Genomic DNA, 12,606 nt, shown 5'->3' with positions numbered 1-12,606 from the left:
AATAAAAGGATAGAGACCGAGCGCCCGTCATGAACGTCTGTCCACCTCCATGAAAGTGCTGCAATTCCACATTTCGCCAGTAGGTAGTGGCAGCTTCAACGTTGGATAGCCCCACAAACTGGTCAGCTGAAGAACATAGTTACCCACAATGCATTTGTCATAACATTAAAACAATATGGTGGCTGGTGTGTCCCTCTGCTCAGCTCACCTTACCTGCTTTTTACTAACGCTAACTTTACGAAGATGTACAGAAAATCGGGACGAACCTGTGTAGTTCATGGCTGCTCCAACAGTAGTGGCAAAATTCAGCTTTGGAGAGAGAGCCAATGTGAAATCCACACACCTCTACTTCATGACGAGTGTCCATGCCTCAGGCCATACGCTTTACACAGATTCCCTGGGCGTGCAGAGGACAGAGATGTTCGCCAGAAGTGGATCCAAAATATCAGCATAATAAAAGACTTTGTTCCCACAAAGAACAGCCAGGTAGGTTTCTGAAACGCTTGGTTAGTTACTCACTCATAATGTTAGCATATGTAGCAGCTAGCCCATTGGCCAGAAGGGCCGCTGTTCCAACGGGTCGGTTCCGAATCGATGGACCAGTCCGGTTGGATCAGTGGGCCATCCCGACCCACAGAGTTTGGGATCACATGTCCGGACCGTGGGTCACTGTAACTGTTTTATTCATTGATTGAATACTTTTAACAGTTTGCATGGACAAGCACAGGGAAGTGCAGTATTTTTGATTGATTGATTGAATTAACAGATTGGAGAATTACAGTACATTTCAAGCACAACCAATACAAAACTGTTAAAACACCATAAAGCATAACACTTGTTTACAATAGGGGTCCATGTTCAATTCATCATAGTACAATAGTACCTTGGACATTGGACCAAAGTGAAAGCACTCACATTTTCCAAAGATTGTCAAGCCTTTTCCAAAATAGCAAAAGCTCACAGCGCATTGCATTGTATAATGGGCTTTTTTCGAATAGTCAAAGAAAGTGTGACAGAGGGGTAGTCACGTCATATGGTGTTAGCCCTGGTTAAGACCAGCATGTAGCCGGTTAAGACTCAACAGTGGCTCCGACATGCGTTAGCCGGTTAAGACACACATGTGGCCGGTTAAAACTCACCCGTGGCTTCTGCATTCGGTTAGGCTTAGGTTAGAGTTTGGGGTAGGGTCTCAGACTATTGTGTGCAAAGGGAGAGAAAATGAATGAAGGACAACGGATGCTAATTTTCAAGGCTGCCATGATGATGAGGATATCTACAGCTACTGCTGCTGCAGCGAGCCCACAAGTATTTTAAATTTCATAAAAAGTTGACCAAATCAAACCAACTCTGCCTGGGCTTAAATGGAACCAAGTGAACGGAGTGACTGAGTCACAACAGTGGCTGAATGTTGATTAGCTACGCCCTCCCCATAAAATGGATGTCTATGACATGAAATGAAACCATTTAGTGGGCAGTATTTGTATGTATTATTGAGTTATGTGTGGTACCAGTATTTACTATTCATCCTCATTATTCTATCTTAACTTAAGGTGTGTGGAGTACACTTCCCGGATGGCAGGCCAACGAAAGAGCACCCATATCCAGTCCTGCAACTAGGAAATGAAGATCATGTATGTTTAACTACTTTCTGCTTCAAATCGACAGTTTGATTTGATTGTTTTTGGTTTATTTTGAAAAAGGATAACTAAAACAATGTAAGCACAGTTTATTTTTATTTCCACAGGGGAGAATGCAGTCTGGTAGCGCCCCCCCAAGGCCAAACACTGCAACTCAAACTGATCCTACACGATCATTGTCATCCTATGACCTGGATGACAGAGATTCAAGGTTTTACATGGAAATAGGTATTGAACGTTTTTGCACGCCCTCATAGCTTTTCTCCCACCTCCAAAGAATACCAAATTAGCAGTCCACGACCAGTTGTTACTTGTTTTAAAGTTATATAAAGGTTGGAACTGCACTTCACACCCCGTGCTTCCTCTGTTTTACATTAAACCATTTCTACAACTTATGAGACATCAAAGTCTGTAGCGTCTATCTTTTAATAGACTTTAATAATTGTAAAGTAAGTAAGCTCTCCAAGCCATGATGTCATGAAGCCCGGCCGAGCCATGAGGCCCATAGGGCAGGAGCCTATCTCCTGTTTCTGTAGCATGAGGCAGCTTTGATGTGCAAGTACACCCCCTGGACATGACGCTAGTATGTCGCAGGGACTTACCCCAAATCTAACCCTTGATGCTGAGTGCCAAGCAAGGTAGGCATTGGGTCCCAGTCTTTGGTATGACCCGGCCGGGGATCGAACCAGCCAGTCTCGAACAAGCCAGTCTCAGGGCAGACACTCTAACCACAAGGCCACTGAGCTCGTTTTTGGGGAGAATTTGGCTTAAACCAGTTTGCCTTACCTTTCTCAAATATTATAAATATGGTTATTCTTGGCACCACTAGGTCTCCAGTTATTAAAGTCCTTATTCAATGCCTTCATTTCAGACGAGTTTGGTGAATCCAGACTGCAGGTGAAGATGAACTCTCCAGACACAGCCAGGGACATTTCTATTAAACAGGAGGAACCTGAAGACCACCCACACCTCAGTAAGTTTCATGTGTCTTATAATTGTCTTTTTCTGTTGTAGAACTGACAGCATCTAATTTTCACTATACAATAACCAAGCAGGTGATCACATGGTTGCATAGAGGTACTCTCAAAAGAATAATGCCTTCATGTTTCAGTGAAATGTATTATTCCAGAGCAACATGCATAAAGGACTACTGAAATATTTGTACAAAGGCCAAAACAATTAAGGAAACATGTGACAGACATGTAGCAACTACAAACTTACAACACTTACAAAGTATTGTATTGTATTGCCCCCAATGGTTGTGTAATGTATTAAATGTTCACATCAAAATTGTTTGGAAGGGCCAGTGATACTCATCACAAAGACAGTCGTCTTCTGGAGCTACTGATTCCTGGGTTTAACATTTAGCAGGGTGCAGGGTTCAACATCTCCAATGTTGCCTCGGGTGACTCCACCATTTACTCACAACATGTATAGGGTATATATTTTTTTGGTTGTAAGCTGTATTATTGTAAAGTAACTAGTTAAATCCATGTTTTATAGCTGCAATTTGCAACACTAGATTTTTTTATAATGGGTTGAATCTAGAGTTGCAACACCCTCCGTTGACAGCCCATTCATCCAAATAGAAAAGTCCTTATATAGAAAAATCACACCCGTGTGAACTGAGTGGTGCAAATCCCCCCCTCTCTGTCTGTCTGTCTCTCTCTCTCTCATTAGCAGGCAACATGCAGCACTATCTCTCTCTCTCCGTTTCTGGCACAACAGCGCCACTTTTGGTACTCATTGGTACTGGTCACACACATAGTCACACACAAACGGACATTGCTGTTCGTTGGAGTGGTTGCACCACTCAAAAATCCATCGTAGATGATAGATGTTATGAGCTACTTTCTGTCAAGAAATCCTGTGCAGTTGCAGTTATTTGTACTCTATTATTATGGAGCTCCATTGTAGCTCCATTATTATATTTTCAACCAAATAGACCAAATTACTATAGGTCCTTTTGGTTCTGTAATGGTCCTTTGGAACACCCAGCTCTTTTAATAAACAGAAAATACAAATTATTATATTCTGTTTATTAAAAGAGCTGGGTGTTCCAAAGGACCCTTACAGGACCAAATGGACCTGTACTGATTTGGTCCATTTGGTTGATTAGTTCCCTTGAGTTATAGGTCTCTGAAATAAAAAAAGGTCTGAGAAGCACTGGCATAAATCAATGACTAATGATGCTATTTGAGATTAAATTAATTCAAATCATCTGTATGAAATGCTGTCTTTGCATTGCAACTTGGATGGGTCATTGCGGTATCGTTGCTGCCCTCCTCTGGTTAAACGTGGTACTACTATTAGTGTCAAATGCAGCATTGTGAGCTGCACCCCTAGAATTACATGAAGAATGAGCACCAGGCACGTGATAAACGTGGGCCCCTCAGTAGAGTAGTCACCCGGTAAAACCAGGTACCAAAACAGAGTGGGCACCAGGAATACTTTGTACGTTAGCTATCCAGCCAGCATCATAACAACCCATTTGTAATGTCCAGATACAACAAGATCACACATAAAACTAAAGTATTATCGTTGCTGTTGGGAGGAACTCAATTTTTGAGGTTTTTGGGTTTTTTGTTGGCATAAATCAGTGCTATTGAACACCCTTTACGTCTGTGTGTTGTTTTGAAAATATTGAACCAATGTAAAGTAGTAAAAAGTGCTTTGGACAAAACCTTAACTCCATTGGACCCTCAAAATGTCTGCTAAAGCAACTAACTCCACCACCTCTCCCCCTCTCATGGAAGTAATTGACAATATATAAACCAACTTTGATGAGGCTGTATAAAAAAACGAACATTTTGGAGTTATGAGGTTTCCTCCTGACAGCAGAGATATATTATATACATGTGTATATAATCCAATATTATAAATATTGTTATTCTTGACAACTCTAGGTCTCCAGTTAAAGTAAATTAAATGTCCTTCATTTCAGATGAGTTTTCCGAGTCCAGGCTGCAGGTGAAGATGAACTCTCCAGACTCGGCCATGTCTATTAAACAGGAACCTGAAGACCACCCACTCAGTACGTTTCATGTGCTCTGTTTTTGTTTCTGTTGTAGAACTGTGACAATATCTCATTTTCACTACCATGTCATCATATTTCATAATATGATACGTAGCTATCATTTAAATATCTGCAAATGCAATTCAAAAGGAAAACTGCCCCATATAACTATTAGGGGTGGGTGATATGACATTTCTGGCCGATATCGGTATCCAATATAATTAATTGCTGTTATGGCCAATAACCAATATAAACCGATGTCGATATGATCTAATTCTGTATTATAGAAGGGCGGCGGTGGCTCAGGGGTAGAGTGACTGGATGATAACCGCAAGGTTGCCAGTTCGAACCCGGGCTCCCCCAGAGTTAGTGTCGAAGTTTCCTTGAGCAAGACACTGAACCCCTAATTGCTCCTAATGTGCTGGTTGGTACCTTGCATGGTTTCCGCCGCCATCGGTGTATGAATGTGTGTGTGTGAATGGGTGAACGTAATGCACAATCTATGTAAAGTGCCTTGGATAAATGGTATAAATGCACCATTTACCATTTATATCATTCTGAAAAAGGCATACAGACACTGAATTTGAAATTCCAAAACTAAGGGAGTGCTGACTTTCTTCACTTCAACTTAAGTATAAAAAAAACGATATGATGACCGATAATTTGCCCGTCCCTAATAACTATACATGTGTGTATATCTATGTATGGTATGTCCACTCAAAAGTAGACAAATCACAGCAAGTCACTAAGAAGGACATGAAACGAAAGCCTTAAATGTCTGGTGAAAGGTTGGGTCATATTTTCTTTTTTTATTATTAGTTTGTTTTTATGGTGTTGCTCTGTATGAGGTGACGCGTCTTGAAATGGGTCTGTGAGTGTGATCTGTGTGAGATTAAACCGATTTTTGACAGGCTGTTTCTCAGCTTCATGATTTAACGTTAATTAACTTCTGGAACCCTAGCATCCTGACCCGTTTGCCTGTGGGCAATGGGCCGACCCGGACATCCCTTGTCAGCTTTAAAGACAGGGACAGGCGGGGGAACCTGCGAGTTGCCATAACGACTACATTGTGGAATAAAAGAGAAAGATGACCAATAAAATATCTGGAATATTAACGGGGAAGCTGTAGGGCTGTATCACCATTTTTAACCTGGCGTTCCTCTTCTTCCCACTTCTTCCCCCATCGCTGTCTCTCTGTCCCTCTTGTCTTAGGTGTGATCTCCCAGTCTTCCCAGACTCCGGTCAAGACGAGCCACAAAAACAAACGTCGGCGGACTGTCAAAGGAAAGAAAGCCTACATCTGTAAACACTGTGGCAAGAGTTTCAGCCGATCAAGTGCGCTGACACGACACCAGCGTGTTCACACTGGAGAAAGACCTTTCCTCTGTGTGCATTGTGACATGAGTTTCAGCGTGCCAGATAACCTGAGGAGACACCAGCGTGTGCACACTGGAGAAAAACCTTTCGTCTGTAAACATTGTGACAAGAGCTTCAGTCTGTCGGACACCCTGAACAGACACCAGCGTGTCCACACCGGAGAAAAACCATTCCACTGTAAACACTGTGACGAGAGTTTCAGTCAGTCGAGTAGCCTGAGGATACATCAGCGTATCCACCGTGGAGAAACACCGTTTCACTGTAAACAGTGTAACGCCAGTTTCGGTGTGTTAAGTATGCTCAAGGAACACCAAAGTGTCCACGCCACCAGAGAGAAACCTTTCCACTGTGAACACTGTGACAAGAGTTTTGGAAAGTCATCGGACCTAAAGAGACACCAGCGCGTCCACACTGGAGAAAAACCTTTCCACTGTGAGCAGTGTGACAAGAATTTCAGTCATTCAAGTAGCTTGAAGATACACCGACGTATCCACACTGGAGAAAGACCTTTCCGTTGTAAACTGTGTGACAAGGGTTTCATAGTCTCGAGTCATCTAAAGGAACACCAGCTTATCCACACTGGATGAAAACCATTCCACTGTAAACGTGACAATGCTTCAGTAATGTTGTGTTCACACGGGGCAGATTAAAACGATGCAGTCTACCACTCATTGTCAATGGAAGCCAGCGACATGACGTTGCAAAAGCGCAATGATGCATGTAGCTGCTCCAAATCAACTCACAACGTGTCTTTGCATCGTTTTATTTGCCTGTGTGAACGCTCCATTACTCATGTAACCTTAAGACACCAGCGTGTGCAAAATGAGAAGAAAGAAAAATCCTGTTTCAGTGCATCATATGCTCTAAAATCACACTAGCGTGTTCACACCATGTGTAAACAAAAAATCTTTCCACTTTACATTATTTCATGGGAGGATCAAATTATACAGCACATGTTGGTAGGGAGGTGTTTGCAAAGCATTGTGGATATTATATACTGTCAATACTAGAGGCCTCCATTAAGTTGGAGACTTTCCTCAGCTATTTTCTTTTATTAAATCCTTACACTCATTTGTTTTAACCGTTTGTAAGCCCTTTGTTATATTTATACCGTACATGTGTAAAATGATGTTTATTTAGCTAGAGCATGCCATTATATTTATATGTACCCCAGTTTGACTGAGGCTGTTCTGAAGCACAGTGCTTTTCAGAAAAGCAGAATAACACCATTGCAAAGGTAGTGTCATGACTAGTGAACGTAGCTTGATCTACAAGCTCATTGTGATTCATTCTTTTATGATGTTTTTCTTTTTGTACGATTTTAGCTTATACTGACATGCCAAAGAATAAGATATGGACAATTACTTGGAATTGTAGGATTTGAGGCATTACATTTAGTTTGACTCTGTTCCACAGATTAATATTGTGAAAATAGCCAACCATATGTGCTTATAGATCAGCTATTTTCAGTAAGTTTGCCTTTTTCTCTTTGACTAATGTTTGGTAAAGGACCCCATGTTAGAGAACCGCTAGTCTTGCTTAGTACTTTTCGGTGTGTGTGTGTGTGTGTGTGTGTGTGTGTGTGTGTGTGTGTGTGTGTGTGTGTGTGTGTGTGTGTGTGTGTGTGTGTGTGTGTGTGTGTGTGTGTGTGTGTGTGTGTGTGTGTGTGTGTGTGTGTGTGTGTGTGTGTGTGTGTGTGTGTGTGTGTGTGTGTGTGTGTGTGTGTGTGTGTGTGTGTGTGTGTGTGTGTGTGTGTGTGTGTGTGTGTGTGTGTGTGTGTGTGTGTGTGTGTGTGTGTGAGTGTGTGAGTGAGACGGAGGAGTTTGGAAATACACTATAGAGAACCACTGCTCTACAAGGTCACATAGCATAGTGCGGTGGCTTAGTGCACTTGCGGATAAAAGTGCCACATTTTGTATGAGGCTTCTTTAGGACATACTAAAGTATTTTAGCCTAGGAGCCCTTATATCTATTAATATCTATTTTAAATATCAAATTGCAAGACTATCAATATCCATGAAATATGTGAAAATCCACCTAGTATTTGTCAGACTATATACATCATAAAATGATCAGATTACTTCCTAATGTGATAAAGGTGACTTATTTTGACATTAAGTACAGAACATGAAATATCAATAACACCTTTATTCCACTGGAGAAGGAATTACTTGATGGCTTTGTCTGGCACAGATGCCTGCTTGGTAGACTGCCTGTTTCACATGCTGGAGGAGTGCACCCTGGGTGGGAGGTAATTTCTCCATCGTTCAATTTTGTTCTTTTCTTTTTTTCGTTGATGGAGCTCAAAGGACTGGATTTGTCATACAAAATGACTGTCAGTCATTCAAGCTCCCGGAAGGGCTGGCAGTCAACATATAGTTGCTGGAAGGGATGCTTCGACAGATTGACGAATGTTTCTGTTGCAGCATCATAGGCTTGCCAGGTCCGCCAAGCTGACTTCTTACCCTTTCCATTAATAGCCGGGGAGCCACAGGCCCAAAATCTCAAGGATTTTTTTTTCATTCACTTGGTCATTAAGGTCCACAGAATGAGAGGTCTGCTCTGACCAAATTAATAGAAAAATCACAACCGTGTGAAGTGAGTGGTGCAACTCCGTGTGGGGGTCCCCGGAAGTTCCAGACCCACAGGACCACGGCCAGGGTGCCGGCCCGGTTCCGGCAAGCCGCCCCGCGTCCGAAACGGTAGAGAAATGAGAGTTACCATGTGAGGGTCTCCGGGGGTCCCCGGGGAGTCCGGGCCGAATCCGGCGAGCCGCCCCACATCCGAAACGGTTGAGAAATGACAGAGTTACCATGTGGGGGTCCATCTACTGTACAGCCATGCTGTTTTCATGCTCATACCTCATACCCACCCAGCCACACACACAGCTCCGTAAGGGAGTGGTTGCACCACTCAAAAGAACACAAATAAGTATGTCATCATGACATCACAGGTTCTCTCACATTTTGGGTGACTGGCTCCCCCGGCTATAAAGGCAGACGGAATATGCATGAAACAGGCAGGGCTCGAGATTTGGGTTCCCCTAGGCTTTTGCAGTCTACCAAGCGGGCATCTGGGCCACCAGCACACAAAGCCACCAAGTGATTCCTTCTCCACAGAACTATGGGGTGGGTTAAGGAAGAAGGGTCATGGTGCCAGTTTGGCTGACCATTCCAGAGGTTTCCAGAGCTTGCAGAGAGCTGATCAGATGCACCTGTAAAGGTGATTGTAGTACCTGCAAAAGCAGCAATGCAAATTTGGACTGTTCCCCACTTTGCAAATGCAATTGTGACAGCTAGGTAGAAAGCACAGCTCTATAACATGTTTCACACTATGATGCATATCCTTAGGCTTCTACTATAATGGAAAGGGGGAGCAAACCAATATGCCTGTGTATCAGTCCGGCTTGTCCTACGAGAGAAGTTCAGAAACCCATCTTCCAGTGACATAATTGATGGGGAAATTGGGAATCCTGTCCAAGATAATAGAAACTGAAGGCTTTCTATTCAGGAAAAGTTACTGTAGTGGCTAATTCACACCATGAACAATAAAAACTTAAAAGGCAACTATTAAAGGCACCGGGAAGCGAATCTTACACAGTGGTATAGGGAATGAGGCCATTGTCCAGTCAGGCAGCAACATTTGATGGTGTTTTATTGTAGTTTCTCCAGACAGACATACAGCAAATTATGTCAAAATGCTAGTCTCTCCCCGACCTGCTGTGCCCCCAGAATTGCCCATCACCTTCAAAATAAAAGCGTTAGCTATAACAGAAATAATGGCTGTAAACGAACTGATTAAGCAAAGCAAACTAAATAATAAATGCATTAGATAATTATATAGAAAATATACTGAAATACTAAATAGCTCCCACAGTTACCATGATATAATGGAAGCCATCGTTCTCGCAATAACAAATTGCCATCGTTTTCCCCCCCTCCCCCAGGAATGCAAGCAGGTAGCAGGGACTGGACTAACCCCTCCCCCGCCTCTCTACACTACACAGTCACACACACACGCACACACACACACACACACGCACACGCGCGCACACACACACACACACACACACACACACACACACATATATGGATAAAAAAAACATATATATAAAGCATCATGAAGGTACTGAAAGACCCACCCACCTCAGACATCAGCAACGTTATGAAAATTGCAAAAATATAATCGTCCGGGTGAAAATCACCCATGTTTAGTATTCTAGGGTTAAAGAGAATAAATAAATAAATCGTAAAACAAACATAGGCCTAAATGCCTGCAAACATATTTTCATTAACCTATTATTAATTAATGCATTCATTCCTTCATTCATCCATGAATTAAAAAAAATATAGGCCTATCTAGTATTTACATAATTTTATTGAATTGCGACAAATGCATAACAACTCTATGTGTTCATAATTATTTGCAATCCACAATCATTGGGGAGGGAATAACCTGACTCTGACAGATGGTGGCAGTATTGAGTTCACATATATAGGGAGTACCACTAAGTCTGGATCCCTAGTATATGGGGAGTAGGGAGTAGGGGGTAGGTACAGTAGTAGGGGGTAGATAGTAGGGACTAGACCCTATATGAATTCGGACAGCCTTGGTTTGTGTTCATTCATGGTAACCGGTGACAACTTCCTGTACTACACACTCACACACACAAGACAGTTGGAACAGTTCATTTTACTCAAGGAGTTTCAACTTTATTGAATTTTAACATAATAGTTCAAAACGTTCGCATGCACCTACATAAAAAAAAGAAACACATTTTAAATTTTAACATGAAGCTTAGTTTGCATAAAAACGTCCGCACACCTAGAACAGACATGTAACAAAAGGTGTATAGGCAAAAAGCAGTGAGCAACATAAAACATTATAAAAAATAATAACACGGTTGACCGTGTTATTGGGTCAAGAGAGAGGTTTTTACTGTTACCCGTTCATCATGCATTATTGTGTTTTAAACCTGCAACTTTTCTTGCAGGTTTTTCTTTCATTGATAACATGTAAATCATATAGTACACTGAGTACAGTGTTCAACACTGATTCAATCGGCAGCCATGTTTTCTAAAGCACAGCACAAATTGGTCAGGTGGGTGCATGGGTGACCATATTCCCTTATCCCTAAACTTATGCCATTTTTTACTATTTTTAAAAACCTTTTGAAATAGTTCAATAGTTCTATAGTTCAATAGTTCATAGCTGATCTACAAGCTCACAACGTGTAGATGTAGATTGGCTAGTTGAACTATTTTAAAATAGTAGATAGGGCCCATATGTCTCAAAGGGATAGCATCAAAACAAAAGTCCTTGCGGTTTTGTTTAGATTCAGGCCCTAAGCAATCAATTCATAGACATGACATGAAAAATAACAACAAAATTCAATATAATCAGAAACAATAATAAAAAAATGTGTGGGAAATTAGTGGAAGAAAATGGGAAGGGGGTGATCAGCTGTTTAAGGGAGAAATTATCCTTTCCTCTCCCTCCGGCCTGCTGAAAGGTGGATTTCCAGGCCTGTTTTAAAAGATGCAAGTGAGCTGCATAATTGTTTTGAGGGAGGGGGTCCATTTTTGTCCTACTTCACCAGGCGGGATGATTCAGATTGTATATACAGTAGGGTGTAGTATTATGTCTATATACACTGTATTCTGTGCCCTGTATCTGTGACCTTTACTGTGGTGCTCTCTCAAAACCCCTTAGAGATCCACCTCTTACTGCCCCGTCAGCACCTCCTCGTACACCCACATCACCATACTGGTGGTAATCTGTCTCCTCACTGGGTGCAGCTTCAGCACCTCCTCGTACACCCACATCATCATACTGATGGTAATCTGTCTCCTCACTGGGTGCAGCTTCAGCACCTCCTCGTACACCCACATCATCATACTGATGGTAATCTGTCTCCTCACTGGGTGCAGCTTCAGCACCTCCTCGTACACCCACATCATCATACTGGTGGTAATCTGTCTCCTCACTGGGTGCAGCTTCAGCACCTCCTCGTACACCCACATCATCATACAGGTATTGTGTCTCTTCACTGGGTGCAGCTTCAGCACCTCCTTGTGGATCTGGCTCTTCATACTGGTGGTAATCTGGCTCCTCACTCAGTCCGGCTTCAACATCGGAACGAGCGACGCTATAATAAACAATGTCAACGTTCTCCCGCCTTACATTATAATGAACCACACCAATGTCCTGCGCTCCCGCACGATGCCTTCTGATGACCTGGAAAAACACAGCAGTGCCAGGCTTTAATTAATCGGCTCAGACGTGGCTCTCAAAACGTCTTGACATTTACATTTGGGTGTTATGTTGAATAAAGAAGTAAAATTACATTCCAGAGATGATAGAGGACAGCAATTATCAGGGTCAAGACCAGCAGCACCATGACTGTACATTTGAGAATGTTAGATGTCGGATGAGAAGCTGTGAGGGAAATATGTTAAATATGTTAGAACATCAAACATCATGCAAAAGAACAGCTTAAAGATTGCTTGATTGAGTTTCAAATTGTGACTTGAAAAGACCACATTTCATGTTACCTGTGACAGTGATAGACAGGAC

General features: G+C 42.2%; 1 protein-coding gene across 1 annotated transcript; it reads left to right on the top strand.

The window, feature by feature from the left end:
- Positions 1-155: 155 nt before the first annotated feature.
- On the top strand, positions 156-7,195 carry LOC306927445 (uncharacterized protein). The gene is made up of 6 exons (XM_079507196.1): positions 156-486; positions 1,551-1,631; positions 1,745-1,865; positions 2,509-2,610; positions 4,582-4,671; positions 5,866-7,195. Exons 1-6 carry the CDS (start codon positions 244-246, stop codon positions 6,615-6,617), a joined length of 1,389 nt encoding a protein of 462 aa, XP_079363322.1. The 5' UTR covers positions 156-243; the 3' UTR covers positions 6,618-7,195.
- The last annotated feature ends 5,411 nt before the right edge of the window (positions 7,196-12,606 follow it).

This window comes from Electrona antarctica (assembly GCF_951216825.1).
Source record: "Electrona antarctica genome assembly, chromosome: 8".
Classification (NCBI taxonomy): Eukaryota; Metazoa; Chordata; class Actinopteri; order Myctophiformes; family Myctophidae; genus Electrona; species Electrona antarctica.
Note: the sequence above shows the minus strand (reverse complement) of the source record. Positions and strands in the feature narration are given on the sequence as shown.

Excerpts from the sequence above, each read along its gene's own strand:
- LOC306927445 (XM_079507196.1), top strand. The coding sequence starts at position 244 with ATGTACAGAAAATCGGGACGAACCTGTGTAGTTCATGGCTGCTCCAAC. Across the intron at positions 1,632-1,744 it reads AACTAGGAAATGAAGATCAT|GGGAGAATGCAGTCTGGTAG; the intron begins GTATGTTTAACT and ends TTATTTCCACAG. Across the intron at positions 4,672-5,865 it reads ACCTGAAGACCACCCACTCA|GTGTGATCTCCCAGTCTTCC; the intron begins GTACGTTTCATG and ends CTCTTGTCTTAG.